The sequence below is a fragment of the Acanthochromis polyacanthus genome, chromosome 6, assembly GCF_021347895.1.
Source record: "Acanthochromis polyacanthus isolate Apoly-LR-REF ecotype Palm Island chromosome 6, KAUST_Apoly_ChrSc, whole genome shotgun sequence".
Taxonomy (NCBI): Eukaryota; Metazoa; Chordata; class Actinopteri; family Pomacentridae; genus Acanthochromis; species Acanthochromis polyacanthus.
Genome location: NC_067118.1, coordinates 18197833 through 18215080, shown reverse-complemented (window position 1 = coordinate 18215080; position 17248 = coordinate 18197833). Strand labels below are relative to the sequence as shown.

The 17248-nt window shown below is 38.9% G+C and overlaps 1 protein-coding gene across 2 annotated transcripts in view; it reads right to left on the bottom strand.

The window, feature by feature from the left end:
* The window catches only part of ptpn11b (protein tyrosine phosphatase non-receptor type 11b), a 46593-nt gene that overhangs the window by 14563 nt on the left and 14782 nt on the right, over positions 1-17248 (bottom strand). Inside the window, exons 2-6 of one of the 2 annotated variants that reach the window (XM_022195424.2) lie at positions 13963-14085; positions 5877-6071; positions 2082-2274; positions 1410-1529; positions 1107-1220 (exon numbers count right to left, since the gene is read on the bottom strand). In XM_022195424.2, coding sequence (XP_022051116.1) covers positions 1107-1220; positions 1410-1529; positions 2082-2274; positions 5877-6071; positions 13963-14085 — 745 coding nt within the window. The remainder of the gene's footprint in view (positions 1-1106; positions 1221-1409; positions 1530-2081; positions 2275-5876; positions 6072-13962; positions 14086-17248) is intronic. The other variant, XM_022195425.2, reaches the window with a different exon arrangement.

Genomic DNA, 17248 nt, shown 5'->3' with positions numbered 1-17248 from the left:
AAATAGTTCAAAATAAAAGAAAATCCAACGGCCAGATCTGAAGACAGAATAACATTTGAATATTGCTCTGAACCATGTAATGGACCTTTAATACAGCAGGGGTCACCCTGGAGTGCAACAGAAAAAACTGCATATTTCAGTATTCAGGCCATACATGCAGCATGAATCTACAGCTCCTTATCTGTAATGATTAAAGCCTAGTACATGCCACATAAACAAAGCCAGTCAGGCTATTTAATACCCTTGCACTGTTCTCCTGATGTTATTTCCAAATAATACACTATGTGTCTCATCTATGAGAAACATAGATATACACAAGTTTTCATATTGTGTAGTTAACATGCACACTCTAACACAGAAGACGCAATAAGCAAAGTAAATTCAGTGGAACAAGGATTATCATCTCAATAAGGATTTCAAACTTGGAGCAGCTAATCCAATAACAAGACAAACCTACACTGTATAAACCTGATATTGGGCCTGTAAATACCACAGAACAATTTACTGCCTAATGTTCACATTAGGCTATTATTATTAACCTGTTGTTGCATGAAAATCACATTACAAAAATATGCACTAGATAAGCTTCAACCAGTATCATTACTGAAAGGTTAAGGCAGCAGAGATGCATTTAGATTTCCCACTGTAGACAAGAAAACAAATAACTCATGGAAAAAACATACATATAAGGCTAAGGGAACGGATATGCAACAAATAAACAACAAAAGTCATTAGGGAACAACCAACCTACCATATGATATTTTAAACTATGTTTATCTGACAAATTCGTTATACTGTATACTCAAAGCTAGAATAACAATTAAAAAACATAAATCTGTTTTGGAAGGGGTGTGTTGTAAAAGGGCTCCTAAAACTGTCAACCTTAAAACATTGTCCACTAGCTAAAATTTAACACAAAGGGAAGTGGCACTCAAAAGAGTCGTTCACATGAATCAGTTTCTCCAAGTGTCTTGAAACCTCTCGCTCTGAACGGAAGTCGCATTTAAAATTTCAACACAGTGCCTTTTAAACAACTACAACAATATTAACTGAGACACAAATTTCACGTCATGATCGATGATGTGTCTTGCAGTGAAGCTACATACCTCAAATTCTTCCCAGAATCCTTGTTTGGGTTTCTCAGAGTTGTCTGCTACTTTGTTAAGCTCTCGTACCCGGTTCTCAATGTTGGCAGCGTTTATCCTTGTGGCATTAAAGGGCTATTGTTGCCACATTGGAACAAGAAGATTAAATTAGTCGACAGAACAAAACAACTTAATCTAAACTGAAAGTAGTATTTTCATGTGGTTTGATATTAACCCTAATATTTCAGTGTGTTCACTGACCTTTAAAGCACCACAAGATTTACAGGATTGGAAGCTGCTGTTTGTTAGATTTCTTTTCCATACCTGTTTGAGGTGCACTACGATGCCACTTTTCTCCACCATGGGGTTCTTCTTGTAGTGATCCACCAGGTCAGCCAGGGTGTCGAATCGCTCCCCACCGCCAACGTCGTACTTGCCGTCCTGCTGAAGACAAATACTGATAATTCAGCTACAGCAAGCGTAGGTCCAAGGAATTGATCGAATGGAAACATAAATCATGACTTGCTTAAAAATACATGACTCAAAGGATTAATTTGAGTCTTAAACTCAGGGAGTCTAAGCACTGTATGCCTCCAGGCTCAACACACCGAAGCAATACTCAAAATCCACCTTATCAATATAACATTGTGTGCTTATATACACTACCATTCAAAAGTTTGGGTTCTCCATGAAAACTCATATTTTTATTCATGTGCTAACATAATTGCACAAAGGTTTTCTAATTATCAATTAGCCTTTCAACACCATTAGCTAACACAATGTAGCATTAGAACACAGGAGTTAAAAAAAAAAAAAATCAGCTTTTTCCAGCTAGAATAGTCATTTACCACATTAACAATGTCTAGACTGTCTGATTAATTTCATGTTATCTTCATTGAAAAAGAAAGATTTTCTTTCAAAAATAAGGACATTCCTAAGTGACCCCAAAATTCTGAATGGTATTGTATACAGGTGGCTTGAAATTAGTTATCTCACCTGATAGCGTATCATAACGTGGGTAACCTTGGTCTTGCGGTCCACATTCTCATGTTTCTCCTCATTGGTGAGAACTGAGAGGACAAAGTCTCCTGGTTTGCTCTGGCTCTCCCGTACAAGGAAGCTGCCAGCTTTGCCTTTGTCTGTGAGCAGTTTCTCTGCATCTCGTCCGGATAGGTGTCCATGGTACCACCTGGAGAACAGAGAAATTTCATATTATAATAAGGCGTGACTAAAGAAACAAAGTATAATGGCAAGAATGAAATCAGCTGAATTGTGTCATTTTCTCAAAAATAAAATTTAACAATTAAAAATGTTAAGAACCATCAATTCTGACCATACATTTGAAAAAACAGTTCTGAACTAGATGATCATTATTGATGTCACTTGGTAATGCACTAATACATTACACTGATCTTTTCATTTTATTTATGCCACAACACAGCCCAGATAGCAAACTATGGGTGAATCAATGTTGAATCTATGTTGAGACCTAACGTCAAAATTATACAGAAAGCGCAAGGTTGATAAAATGTTGAGTCAATGTTTGCTTACATAGATTACATGTTTGCAAACATAGATTCAACATTAATTAAACATTGACCTGTCAAACATTTTAATTAAACCAAAATACAATGTAGATTCAATGGCATCTTTTAAACACAAACTTCAATGTTAACAAAATGTTGTTGAATCAACGTTGATCCAACCATCAGTCTTCAACCGTAACCAAAATTCAACCTTCTTAACCCTAATTCAACATTGATTTAACATCTTTTGCTATCTGGGTAAAGTGTGATTTACGGTTGAAAAGCAAACATTGACTCAACATTTTATCAACCTTGCGCTTTCTGTATAATTTCTACGTTAGGTCTCAACATAGATTCAACATTGATTCACCCACAGTTTGCTATCTGGGAAGGGCTGATCAAAAAAATAGGAGATTGTTCACAGAGTTATGACGTCACATGACACCATGCTATCTACCTGTGTTACACACATTTGTGTGAACACTGCGAGGAGCACATGTGTGATTTCTCCATAAATTGCATACTGGAGCAGAGAAGAAAACATTCTCTGTCAATGATAAGAAGTGGGTCTGCAGCTACCACCAAAAGAAGAAACAACAGTTGCAAAGTTGAAAAGCCACCAAAACTAGACAACGTGCATCAGGTGAGGACTACCTGGAGCCTGCGCCTGGTTTTCTTTAACATTCATGAATTCATCCCTCAGGGTCAGACTCTCGAGGCAGAGTTCTATTGTAACGTCCCCAGTGCTCTGAGGGAGAGCATACGGCGCAAACGGCCTCAACTTTGACACAATGGTATGTGCACCGTTCAATGTGCCGTGTGACACAGCACACAGGTTTTTTTGTCCACAACACAATAATCACACATCCTTCTCACCAGATTTGGCTCTTTATGACTGCTTTCTCTTTCCCAAAATGAAATTCAAGTGGAAGGGTCGCTGTTTTGACACAGTTAAGGACTTCCAGAGCTCATCACAGATGGTGCTTGACATGACTACACAATGGGACTTACAGCGTTACAAGAGATGCACAAGCTCTTGAAGCAGTGTATCCCTGCACAAACAGACTACTTTGAAAGGGATGCAGGCCAAATTTTAATCAGGTATGGTGTTTGATTCTTACAGGTACAGTCTGGTAACTTTTTGACCAACCCTCATATTACATTTTGCGCATCTCATGTCAAAACAATAATTCTCATCTATCAAATCATAAATCATACTGTATCAGCTTGTAAAGCAGCATATTGAATTCATTTCATTATTAACCTAAGTAATCTTTAGGGTATTATTCAGGGTTAAGACCTTTCACTGTAAACATGATGTCAGCTGGTTGTATCTGCAGGATCAAGTTAAGCTTGCAGCTACAGATATGCTAAAAAGACGACAAATAAAGATGACAAATAAATACACAAGGCAGACAAAACTGGTTTAAACTAATACATATTACAATTGTTAAAATTTATTTCAGATTAGCCCTTTTCTTCTCCTACAACCAGGATGGAAAGTATCTTGGCTGATGTTGCAGTAAGGTATAAAAACTAACAAGACGAGTGAGAAGTTGAGACCAGCTGAGTGGGAGGACTAGTGAAATGTTTCCTATGCCAAGGGAAAAAGTTCTATATTGCATCTTTGGGGTTTTAACATAATGCCTATCTATATGTAAAATGTGAGCGTAGACTCCTACTCAACAACGATAGTGTCTCTTATATTGCTGTAGCCTCACTCAATTACTGATGTTCAGATGAAAACCTTGCATGTCTGCATTTTTTTTTCCTGTGTGGTGAGCAACAACGCGTCAGAAGCTCTGACAAGAGACGCATGTAGAATGGAAAAACCACATAAACCAAAACCATAGATCACAAGGCGTTCTTAGACCTAAATAGAAACTAAGAGACACATGTTGCAATGTGCAGATGTGTGGAAAAGGAGAGGGGACATAACCTGCACAGCATAAAGTTATACTACTTTTTTTTTTTTTTTTTTTTTACAAATTCTGATAGAAAAATGATGATTTAGATTTCCTGGAAGCTTCCAGGAAGTGCCTATTAATAATACACCAGCTGCACAAGTCTTCCATTTCAAAGAAATTGCGTAGGTGTAATGAAGTGTGTAGCTGCTTTCCACCTGTGTATACTCTCTGAAGGATGTTATTGTGTGGATACTTGGGGAGCATAGACACAAACAGCAGCATCACCATCTTAGTTTGTTCAACATGCACTTGGAAATTCGCCACTATTTATGTACTTGAGATCCGAGTTACATCTGAATTTAACATGTGGAAGTGTGCGTGTACAAAATAGTGCATCTCCTCTACACAGTTTGTGTAATCATGCATGTGTACTGGTACATAATTGATGAGCTAATGGCTCATTCTTTCCTATTGCCATTCTATTGAATAGTTTACTAAGTGGTGATGTGGGCGCAGACAGTAGTTCAATGCTATGGTCTACAGGCTTTTAGTGGAACTGCATTGACACAAACTGTATTTACTTTGTTTTAGTTTTCAGGACAACAACTTTGCTGTTCTGGTTCATTCTCAGTACACTCATCAACCTCCTCCTCCAGTCATGGCAGGCAGCTGCTGTCAGCAGCAAAGACAGAAACTAGCGCTTGAACATAATGGTGCACTTTGCAGCAACATATCTTTGTGGAGGCTGTGAAGACAGACAGAGCTGACATGATTTTTGTCAACGTTTTTGCTTTTCAAGTTTTTCCTTTGTCCATCATAATCCATTCAAGGGGAGAGCTAACCATCAAAACCATAATTAGATAAATTGTTTGTCATATAGTGATATTTATGAAGGTGAAAATAGAAGCCTTGTCTCGGCCAAAACATGAAAGAGATCTAGATTCAGACGTTCCACTACTGATTTTTAGTGAAGTTCTTTGCCGACATCTTTACAGGATAGGTCTTTATAGGTTAAAGATTCTGAAAGCAGCAGTAAATATAAGAAATTTTATGCACAACAAATTGAATTTAGACCATAGCTGCTGTAACAACACTAGCGGTTCTTAGGTGGTTTAGCTGCTTCTCACTGCAGGATGAGACTTTACAGTCCTACACCCTGAAGCTACTAGAATATTAATACATGTCTGGGGTCAGGAATACATTTTTTTTATAGTTATAATCAGTTTGAATAAATCATGTCAAGCTGACCTCAGATAAGTTTATATGTATATTTGTGTCTGTCTGGTGTTGTCCACACAGCGCTGAGCTGTATGTAAATGTTAGAAAGTGTGGGTGTTAGTGTGGAAGTTTATCAGCACCTCTCAGAGGTGGGGTCCTTGCAGTTGAGTGGATACTTGAGCTCGATGACATGGCCATTCCTCTCTCGCAGGAGATCCTGTTGTTCAGTGTAATACTGCACCAGCTCGGCCAGCGTGGCGAACTTCTCGCCTCCGTACAGGTCATAGTAGTCGCCTGAGTTCTGAATCTTAATGTGGGTCACCTCATCGTTACGCCTAAGCAGGAAAAAAAGAAAGAAAAAATAAATGAAACACATAGGGAATTTAGTCACCAAATTATTCATCATGCATGTAAACATGATGATGTGGAGGCATTTTCTGTTCTATTTTTTTTTTTCTTTTCACTGGTACCCTGCAGAAATTCAACTGCTAAAACACAGCCACCCACACACATGATCACACAGTACATGTTCACACAAAGAAAATCAGGACTTTTCCGCCCACACTCACAGAACATAAATGTATATACACTACAAACATGTCCATCCGATTCACGGCACCTGCTCCCATTTTAAGGCTTTGAACCTCATTTTCTTCCAACCACGTTAAAGCCCATACGGATCAAATGGCACAATTTCAACTGTCAAGCAATACTTGACATTTTGTTAAATATAATACAGTAAAAGTGAAAGAATTTTTCTTTTTGGTGATTTCTTTCTTTTCCATCTGGGGAATTATAAATGAGCCACAAGCTATTACAGGAAAGAAAAAAAGCAAGAAATGCAGATGAATTTCATCACAAACAGATTATTTTTCACTTTGACTTCTGTAAACAAAACAGCACAAATCTTCACAACAAGGGATTATCATTTTTTAATGCTCTGTAGTTTTCATATCCAAAGTATTCAGAGTAGCATGATTGCAGTACAGTAGAAGAGGAAAGCATGCAGATGGCGAGTTCAAAGACTGATGAGCTCAAACACATTTGGTACCACTTTGCATATTCAAAGTCCTCTGGCTGGTCTGAATAGATGTACATGAATGTGAACACACACACACACACACACACACACACACACACACACACACACACACACACACACACACACACACACACACACACACACACACACACACACACACACACACACACACACACACACACACACACACACACACACACACACACACACACACACACTTCTAATCTATAAAATGTCTGCCTGGAAGCAAAGGAAGGAGGGCAGCAGCTAAACAGCTCAATTTCTGAATATATTTTTACAATGCAAATCTCCTTTTCCATTTTCTATCTCTTGTGACTTTGTTCAACATTTTTCTTAAACTGAGGTAAACAAAACATTCTGTAAATATATTAAGTATGACAACACACAAACACAACGGATTTTGGGACCATCGGGGAGTTAGCCAGGCCGTCAATATTATCTGATCTGCAGGGTGAGATATAACAGCTTCCTCTCTTCCTCAAACTGATTATCAGCTAATGGTCATATCAAATGACATAAATCCTATTTTCCTCCATCACTTTTCTTGTTGTTCTAATGAATTTCACATTCCTTTTTTCTTTCTTTCCATCCTCCCACTCAGGATACTATCAGTCCTCTCCTCCATTCTTGCATTTATCTGCCCCATACTCCATCTCTCTCTCTCTCTCCCTCCACCGTCCCCTTTCTCAGTGTTTCCTGGTAATTGCTTTATGGCTCTATTAGTGGCTGTTGGCCGGCTGCCACAGGTCTATGGCCCCGTTACAGGCCCCTCCTCAACTCTCAGGCCAAAGCCCCTCTGTCTCTCTGAGTTTAACACCATTAACTCTGGAATGAGCCAAACACATCCTATTAGATTTTCATTCACTTCCCTACTCTCCCACTTTGAGATATTGATAACCTTTATTACATATTGGATTTATTACAACATGGCAGTCTTCTTTGCAGTTCAAATGCAGCAGAAAGGACAGCATTACTGCCGTCCATTCCAATACAGGACAGATTACTGAATATGATTTTTTGTGTTTTGTGAAAAAGAGTAAATTCACAACTACATCTAGATGCCATTGTCAATATATGGCTCTTGAATGATTACTGAAACAGTCACTAGCTGATATAATGAATAATTTATTAGGGGCACCATGGCAAGCCACAGCGACACATCCCAATACATTAAAAATGAAAATTCAGAAACACATTAGATGCTCGCTGAGCCAGCAACAGTCAGCACAACAGCTGTGTGTTTGACTGGCGAGTGGGTGCCAAAGTTTTTGTCCATTCTGCACCCTCGATGTGCCAGGCACAGTCGCTCACTTACAGGTGTTCTCACAAATAAAATCATGGCCTAACAAATTTCAATATCCCTCATTCGGAATGTAAACGAGCGTTACTGTTGCCGCTGATAAACATGTCAAATACAAATTTGACTTAGTGTCTGGAAAACTGCATCTGTAGTTCGTCATTTAACTGTGTCATTGTGAAGCAACCAGTTTGCGTTGCCATTTGTCAAAATGCACATACACCTGTCTGTGGCTATTCTGTGCACTGAAGCTCACATTGTCTGTGGCACACAATTTTTTTTAAATCAGTCTTCGTCACGTGTTGTATGATTTAAAGAACATCCAACATGTTCCATTGTGGTGTCAGCAGCTTTAGCAGGGCATTCAAGACATCCCTCTCCCCAACTTTATCCAGCTCCCTCTAGGGGTTTCAGGGGATGTTCCCTGACCAGATGTATTTATTACTCTTGGAAGAGTTATGTGACGATTGCCGTTGGTTGTCTGTCGGTCTGTCAGTCTGTTTGTTTGCAACATTACTCAAAAACAGATTAACGGACTTGGATGAATTTTTCAGGGAAGTTCAGAAATGACACAAGGACCAAGTGATTAGATTTTGGCAGTGATGCGACTTGCAGTCCGGACCCACAATTTTTTGAAAGATTTCAGCCGTCGGAAATGATACAGCGACTGAGCAGCCTCGGCTGAGTACTGCGCTATCTGAGTGCTTTTCTAGTTATGTAATCTTTTCAGCAAGTTCTGGGTCAACCTCAGGGTCTCCTTTCAGTTAGATGTGCCCAAAAACCTCTAAAGAAATGTGCCAAGAAGCCATCCTAATCAGATGTCCAAACCACCTCAGCTGGCTTCTTTTGATATGGAAAAGCAGCAGCTCTACCCTGGGAGTGCTCAGCTTGTCTCTCATGTCCAGACACCTTACCAAGGAAACCCATTTCAGACACTTGTATCCGTGATCTCATTCTTTCACTGACCACCCACATTTTATGACAATGACCATTTTCCTATCTGTTGTAGATTCTAAGATACCTCCAACCTAGAGCAAACATTCCAGCGGTTTCTGGCAGAGAACCATGCTCTGAGACTTAGAGGTGCTGATTCTCATCACAGCTGCTTCACACTCAGCTGCAAAGTGAGTTCTGAAGGTCAAAAAAGTGCAAAAAGCAGAAACGCCTCTTTGAGGTTCCCAAACCTGAGACTATCCTCACCCGAGCAGTGACTTGGGATCCTGTCCATGAATACCATGGTCTCATGTGAATGCTGAGGCATGGGTTTGACCTTCAGAGTGTGTGCTGTCGGTTAGCTCCTCTGACACATTGTGCCATTTAGAGTGATTATGTTTTCATCATGACAGGAGGAAAACTACAGTATAAGTACAGTATATTCGTGGGAAATGCATTGAAATTCAGGCCTATCAGTACTGATGTATTTAATTTCACACTGCAATGCCATCCTATCTTAATGGAAAAACAAATGCAGCAAATACAAGCAATTGTGTCCTCGGTCATGCAATGAACTGGTTTGCATCGACAGGACCAATTGAGCACAAGCACAAAAAGTCACATAGTCCTTCACAGCACCCGTCTGATCTCAGTATTGTTATTTTGCTGCAGCTTAACAGCCAGAGCAGCAAACAGATTACATCTATGTGCAGTATTATGTGTTAAAAACGATCAACATTCTGGACAAGCCACAGCAAAATACAGAATTTTAGAAGTAAACAGTATTCAGATCAGTGTGGCTAAACTAACAACTACATTGACAAGAAGGACACAAACCTGGACAACTGACAAACATATTGCTCAAACATATTTATGCGTTTACAAACCTCAGAATCTATAAAGTATTGCTTGCTTTGCCCTGAGGTTAAACCCAGCAAAAATGTCTTTTATTTATTGCAACCTGAGAAATCCCTCATACTGTCCTATAAGGGATGGCTGAGTGGTGGAGGAAACACACATAGGGGTGGGAATAATCAGCTTTGTTTACATTGTACACCACACAAACACACAGACAGTTTGGGCTGGTTGCATACGATTTTTAAAAAACTCGACAAAAATTTGAGCAAAACAACATAAAAGAAATAAAAAAATAAATCCAAGTGTTTTCCTGTGGGCAGCAAGACACCTCAGCCTCTGCCTTACGGGCAACTCTGCCATCCTCATTCACCTAAAGGCAGTCCTACAAGAGCAAAGCATATATGTATAATATCAACTATGCCATGCATGGTAATGTTTCCATGCATTCATTATCTACACACCGCTTAATCCTCATTACGGTCACGGGGGTGCTGGAGTCTATCCCAGCAGACTTGGGGTGAAGGCAGGAGACACCCTGGATAGGTAACTAGTATATCACAGGGCTACATATACAAACAATCAATCACGCTCGCATTCACACCTACGGACCATTTAGAGTTATGTTAATATTTGTATGAAAAAATAGTCTGAACTAATTCTAGTTATTATTTCAGAAACTTAAGCAATACAGATTGTTCGGGGTGTGTAAAGATTATCCTTTGAAAACAGAGCAAATCTCCCCTCTGTTCTCTTTCCAACATGGTACAATCAGGCACCCCATACTATGGAGACTTATGAAATATTCTTAGTCGTTTAACCAGGTGGTGACACACAGTGGTATCATTTAGATGGAAACTGGCAAATAAATGGAATTTACCTGAATTATCCTGAGAGAGTGCATGTTAATGCTATGTTTGTATATGGATAAATTAAGATAAAAACGGTTATTTATTAGTATTATTATAGTACAGTAATTGTTATGTCTTTGTTTATGTTGACCTGCAGGTCTTGGTACCTAATGTCAGTATTAGCTGATGGGCTTAACTGGGGCCTGTCATGATGAGGGAGATTAAAGTCAGAATGCATTCACAGTCAACACAGATAAATGACCGTTGAAACAAGTTAAGGGACAATATTTTTCATTTGTAACTGTGTAACTATTGGATGTAATTTAGAGATTTAGCTACTACAAACACAGTAAATATTCACAGTCTGACATGTACAATGATAACTACAGATACTCTGGCTTCGGTGGAAACACAACTCAGCAAATGCAGGCTAGCATTATATAATACAGAGTGGGAGAAAATCCATTTGCTCTCTGTGGTACTTTGCCCTGCAAAATTCTCTCTTAAGATGGCCCTTAAATTCCTCTTGGGGTCTTTAAAGCGTATAAAGAGCATGACAAATGATGGAGAAAACTTGACCAGACTGCTCTGCTCCCAGAGTTACACTTGTATATAAATTATGGCCAGACTTTTTCTAGGTCAAACTTTCTTTTTCTCCCACTTTCTCCCACAGTTTATGAAACTCTGAATTGATTACATTTTCAAAATCCTCAAAAAGCTCTCATTAGTGTTTCAGACTTCAGAGCAGCAGATCTGTCCAACCCCTCCTTCTTCTGTTCTCCTCGTGGACCAGAGATGAAGGGCTGTGGTGAAGATAAGAGGAGGAGATGCATGGAGCAGAAGATAAGAGACAGCGCAAGGGGCAATGGACTCCCTTAGCATCCATTACAATCTGAACATTTACAGTAACTGTTGAGAATTTTGGTCATTAGTAATGGCCATTCCAGGCAGCTACAGTCTGTTTACTTTTGGTCAGAACAGAATTAGGGCTCAACGATGCAGCTGAAAAATCTGCATGAGAAAATGTTTTTGATTTTGCTAAAAAATGTTAATACTTTTTTTTATTTTTTATAAAGAACAGTAGGAAAGGGAAAAGTGGTTAGAAGCTCCATGTGTTTCTGTTGTCGGTTTTCATGGAGGTTTCAGCGAAACTCTGCAACACTCGATTAAATTGAATTAATGAAGGTTCTATTGTCGATACACATTATTTTATCATCCAGCCCAACTCAGAAACATGTGAAAATCACATCTAAAAAAGAGGTACAAAGCACAATCAATAGAGCTATAAGAATTCTCTTACTTCATGTATTATTTAGGGAATTACTTTACAACTTCCACATGGGCATTTACTTCATTTTTTACAGTAAAACCAAAACAATGGCTACAACAGGTACTGTGTCAATACCTGTATTTACGTGATCTTAGATTTAGTAGCAATGTTTTGCCAACACAAAGGTGTGATTGACAGCTAGCACCAAAATAAAGAGCTGAAAGCCATGTGGGCTGCACAGTGGCTTGGTGGTTAGCACTTTCGCCTTGCAGCAAGGTTTGCGTCCCCGCCCTCCTGAGATCCTTCTGTATGGAGTTTGCTTGCTCTCCCTGTGCATGTGTGGGTTTTATCTGGGTTCTCCGGCTTCCTCAGACAGTCCAAGAACATGCTGAGGTTAACTGGTAATTCTAAATTATCCATAGGTGTGAATGCGAGTGTGATCGTGACCCCAATGAGGAATAAGTGTTGTATAGGTAATAGATGGATCGATGAAAACCATGTTTAAGGAATCAGCAGCCAGAAAAAGTAAACCTTATGACACTGGTAAATACTTAAGCAACATTCAACAGAAGCACAAGTAGACAAAGCTCCTGAAGTTGGTAAATTGGCAGTTTGGCAAGAGGAAGGTTGTGTTTTCCGTTGTTAGCTTTCTAGACTGTCTTTAATGTGAATTCTGTTTGATCCTCCTTGCTCTCAGTTCAAAGTGACCTACCTTCCGTAGCAGGTGGTGAGGATCTGCACACTGGCCACTTGACCTCAGTGTGTGTATGTGTGTCTGAGTCTGTCAAAGACCACAAGCTGTGGCTACAACTCACCCCACCAACCTTCCGATGGTGGGTGTGATTAACGACACCCTGGACCACAGACACAAACCACAGGCAGCGAAGGTCAAACCCTGAACAGGTCTCTCACTCTTTAACATCATTTGAAAGCTACCACCACTTTAACAACCCCGTTTCCTTTCATCTTTCTTGCTCTGTTTCATTCTTTGTCTCTCTCACATACTCAGGCCTGTCCATGCCCATGTCACAATGCCAGCTTCAGCTACAGTCTGGGCTTTCTTCCAGGAGCTTAGCCAACTAATGCATCTCTTAAAAGCTTCCGTTGCCAAGGAAGAGTCACTCTTTAAACTCTCTCTTCCTCTATCTCAGCTTGTTTCCTGTTCTCTGTAATCAACACAGCATGTAGTGCTGAGTCTACTTACCAGAAATTTCACACCTCACACCAGGGCCCTTAATTAAAGAAATTAAGAGAAATATGAAGAAATGAAGTGTGACTGATGAGTTTTAAAGTGTACTACACTTGACTGCGCTTGTTCAGCTCACTTCAGCTCTACCCTGCTGACCAAAATTAAGATTTTATAGCTATTTTTTGCCCGAGTGTTTCCAAATCACACATTCCAAATGTGTTATCTAATGTGCCGATAGAAACACTCACAAAACAACTTCTGTTTAAATGCCATCTTTTAACCTGCAGACAAAATGTTATGTCACGTGCTTGACCCACAGGGAGGAATGTCAGAGTGGCAAACTTTTGACTTTTGTGAAACCAGCACAGTCACTCTATTATTATTATTCTAAGACTGAATATCGATTAGATCCATGGTTGCAGAGGTTTTTAAGCGCATTGAGCACCTGATGTTTGCAGTCCTGAGTTTTGTTTCAGTGTATTTTTTGTTCCTTTGGGTATTTCGGCCTAGTTATGCCTAAGCGTAGCGGGATTACCTTTATATCTGTGCCAATTTGATCACTAGCAAAGTATCTAAAATGTAAATGCCACAATGATCATTTTCCCAAAACAGCTACTTGCCTCTATCCTCACCCAGTCAGCCTCTCAAAATGATGTTTAGTTTGTTCTCAGTTTTAAAGCAGCGAGAACAGTGGCATTAAAAGGCGGAGCTGCTGGTGAACAACATAATTAAAATAAAAAGGAAGTAAGGAAGTGTATGTAAGGTTACCTGACAGACAGGGTGAAATCCCCCGGATTACTCTTGCTCGGACGGGCCAGGAAACTGCCGTGGACGCCCCGGGTCAACAGAAGCTGCTCTGCCTCAATTCCGGTTATGTTGGGGTGGAACCACCTAAACATTTGCGAACAACACAAAGAGGGAATCAAAGAGAAGTCAGTTACACACCCAAATGTGTGTATATATACAACTGACATAGATGATCTTGCCTAAAAAAATGTGATAAAGTGTATTTCAGTTCAAAATGTCCGTTTTGGCGTCTCGCTGACTATGATGGGCCTGCAATGTTTTATCTTTCTATTGATGTGCAGATTAGTAAGAGTATTTTGACATATTTCAAACAGAACAGTCATGATGGACAAAATGTGGGATCACAAATTCTCACAACAAAAAGTACTTTACAGTCAGTGTTGGGACTGCAACACTGGTTCTGTGCTCCAGAGAACCACTGAGCGGTTGTAATGTTTGACAGTATGTCAGCCATGATGATCTGGCCTTTGCTCATCAGTCATTCATTGTGAGCCATGAAAAGTTCCAGTTTGTAACATGGGCACAGATGAATTGTTGTTTCCACAGAGAAGGCTGACCTTTAATGCTTATCTATAGTACGTGACTGATGGTCATAAAGGGCATGGAGATTCCACTACACTGACTGTCTGTGTCATAGTTAATGTGACATTTGTTCATGCATTCAATCAGTACTTTCTGCATATGAACATTAGCCCCAACCACTTTCTTTCTAAGCGACCAATGATATATTTTCCAGTTCCAGTATATCTACATATCACAATTTACCAAAAATTCATGAATCACTGATCCACATTCAAATCAGCATGTTTACTTATATCAGCTGACATTGCATCAACAGATAAATTGAAAGCCAAAATAAACAACTGCGCTTGAACTCTGTTACACAATAGTAGTCTAACCAATACATTATTTCAAAATTGATTTGTTTGAAAAAGGCAAGCAAAGGGCTTAACTGGGAGTAAATATAACCGCTAAAAGTTCTATGCGTGCTATCTATTTATCCTTTTATTTATTCACATATGTTATGGTGTACTCATGACTAAAGTGGTGCGTTAGCGTGCTTCCCCCCCCCCCCCCCCCCAATTAAAAACACACATTTTTTTTCTTTACGAATCACCAAACACATACAACCTGTATGTGCTGTTCGGTTTTAAAAGGGAAGGACACCAAAGTTTACAGTACTGCAAAGCCAAAGCTAATAATTACACGTTACTTCCCCAGTGGCTAAACACTGCAGGCAAATATTTATCCCATCCCCTTCTAAGGTATGTTGACCAATTATCCAGCTTGTGCGCCCTTACTGGATTGTCTGACACTGTGACCTGTCCAATCCACTACACAACTTGTCAATTATTATTTTTTCACAAATGGAAGGAATACACAAAGTTTATGTACACGGTGACACTTGTAGTAACAGGCTGCAGTGTTGAGCAGAAACTATGAGACTATATTAGTCTGTCTGGTTACTCTGTGGTTTCACAGCTCATGTTTAAGCAGGGATCAATAGGTTAAACCTCCCTTACTACTATGTGGCACTGCTGGTTAATCCAACACACCATAAGCCAAGCAGGGTCCCATTTGTGTGTCAAGACAAAAGTGAACACAGTACTGACATGAAATGACACTAGTATACAGTGGTATGTAGTCTACTAGTGGCGACACTAAAAACTGATGATGGTTCAGTGCTTTCTTGAACTGGTTCCAAAAATGCTCCATTTTAGAAGAAAACTTCAACTCACTTTTGGTACATTTTGTAAAAGCTATACAAACCTCACTAACAACAATGTCACAACTATACAAGTCCGTTTCGTATGCATTGCCAGTAAGGACTGCAGATGTCCCCACTGTAAGACACAAACACATCTGGATTTTTATTTCTACAAATATGGACTAATCTGGCAATGATTTAAGGCTGTTGGTAGCAAAAAACAAATTAAATTATTAGTGCATATTCAGTAACTTTTAAAAGTTTGGGAGTTAAACAAGAGCTAAGGATTTGTAGGTCTTTGTTCAATTGGCACTATTAAAATTAAACAACTGAGAAATAGGTTTGAAACCTTCCTAATTCATTTTTTTCCCCAATTTTATTTCATGAACGGAAACGCTCTCAGTGAAAATTTTCACTTTAAGTTCTTGCTTCATTTAAGTTTTGACCAAAAGTAAAGAAATGCTTTCAGTAACTCATTGTTGTTTTCTGTGTTTTGAGCTGCATTAGGATCGAACCTGTAACACTGGAGGAAATCTGGAGGTAAAAGCCAGCAAACAAACCCAGCTGTACAACCATATCAGGTATTATAGCTCAGCTACACACGTTAGGCACTAATAAATGTAATAAGATGATATATTGCCTATAGTACTATTAAAATGTCGTTCTTACTTATATTTTTTCATTTGGCTTAATAGCCAGTTAATCATGTCTATATATATATTCCTTCATTATATTTATTTTATTATTTATTAGCCTGATGTCAGAGCTTTTCAGTGTTACATTGAAAATATAATTTGGGTTGTTTGTACTTTTAGATTGTAGAAATGTGTAATTTGAACATTTTACAAATCAGTCTTATAAACCCTGGAGTTAAAAAAGCATTTCACAGAGGCATCACAGAGGCATTTTAAAGACAGCTCTCTGAATCTGAGCCAGCTGGAAGCTGGGAAGTATTCTGCTACTTGGAAATCAGTGATGTGTGTCAATTATCTTTGACTACAGTGCAGATATGAACATGTGTTGACAAATCTGGCTGCAGCAGACCATCTTACACTGTTATATCATCAAACTATGACTGTCAATGCTTTGCACAAGTGAACAAACTCATTCATTTTTAAATCTTTCCTCAAGATTGCATATCTTTATACAGCAATGAAATTGCAAATTGTAATAATACATGACTATTACTGTGTATGTGTTGAAATACTGATCAGTTACAGTATAGCCCAGACATTTAGGTAAACTATGAAAGGTTGTAGATTATTAATCTCTCGAAAACCTTGTGCTTTTTCCTCCCTACAGTGAGAATCTGCAATTTACAAACACAAACTTAGGGTTGCAAGGTGTTGGAAAGAATCATATTGTAATATTTTGGTTTTTTGAGGTATATTTGTGAAATGAAAAAATAAAGGAATTTTTACCAGATAACTTAAAAAACTCTGACAAATGAATGACTTTTCATTGAAAGAAATCCTGAAACCTTTCTCATATGGTGCAACACTGGTAAAAGGCATCCAGAATAAATATTTCTTGTGTGTT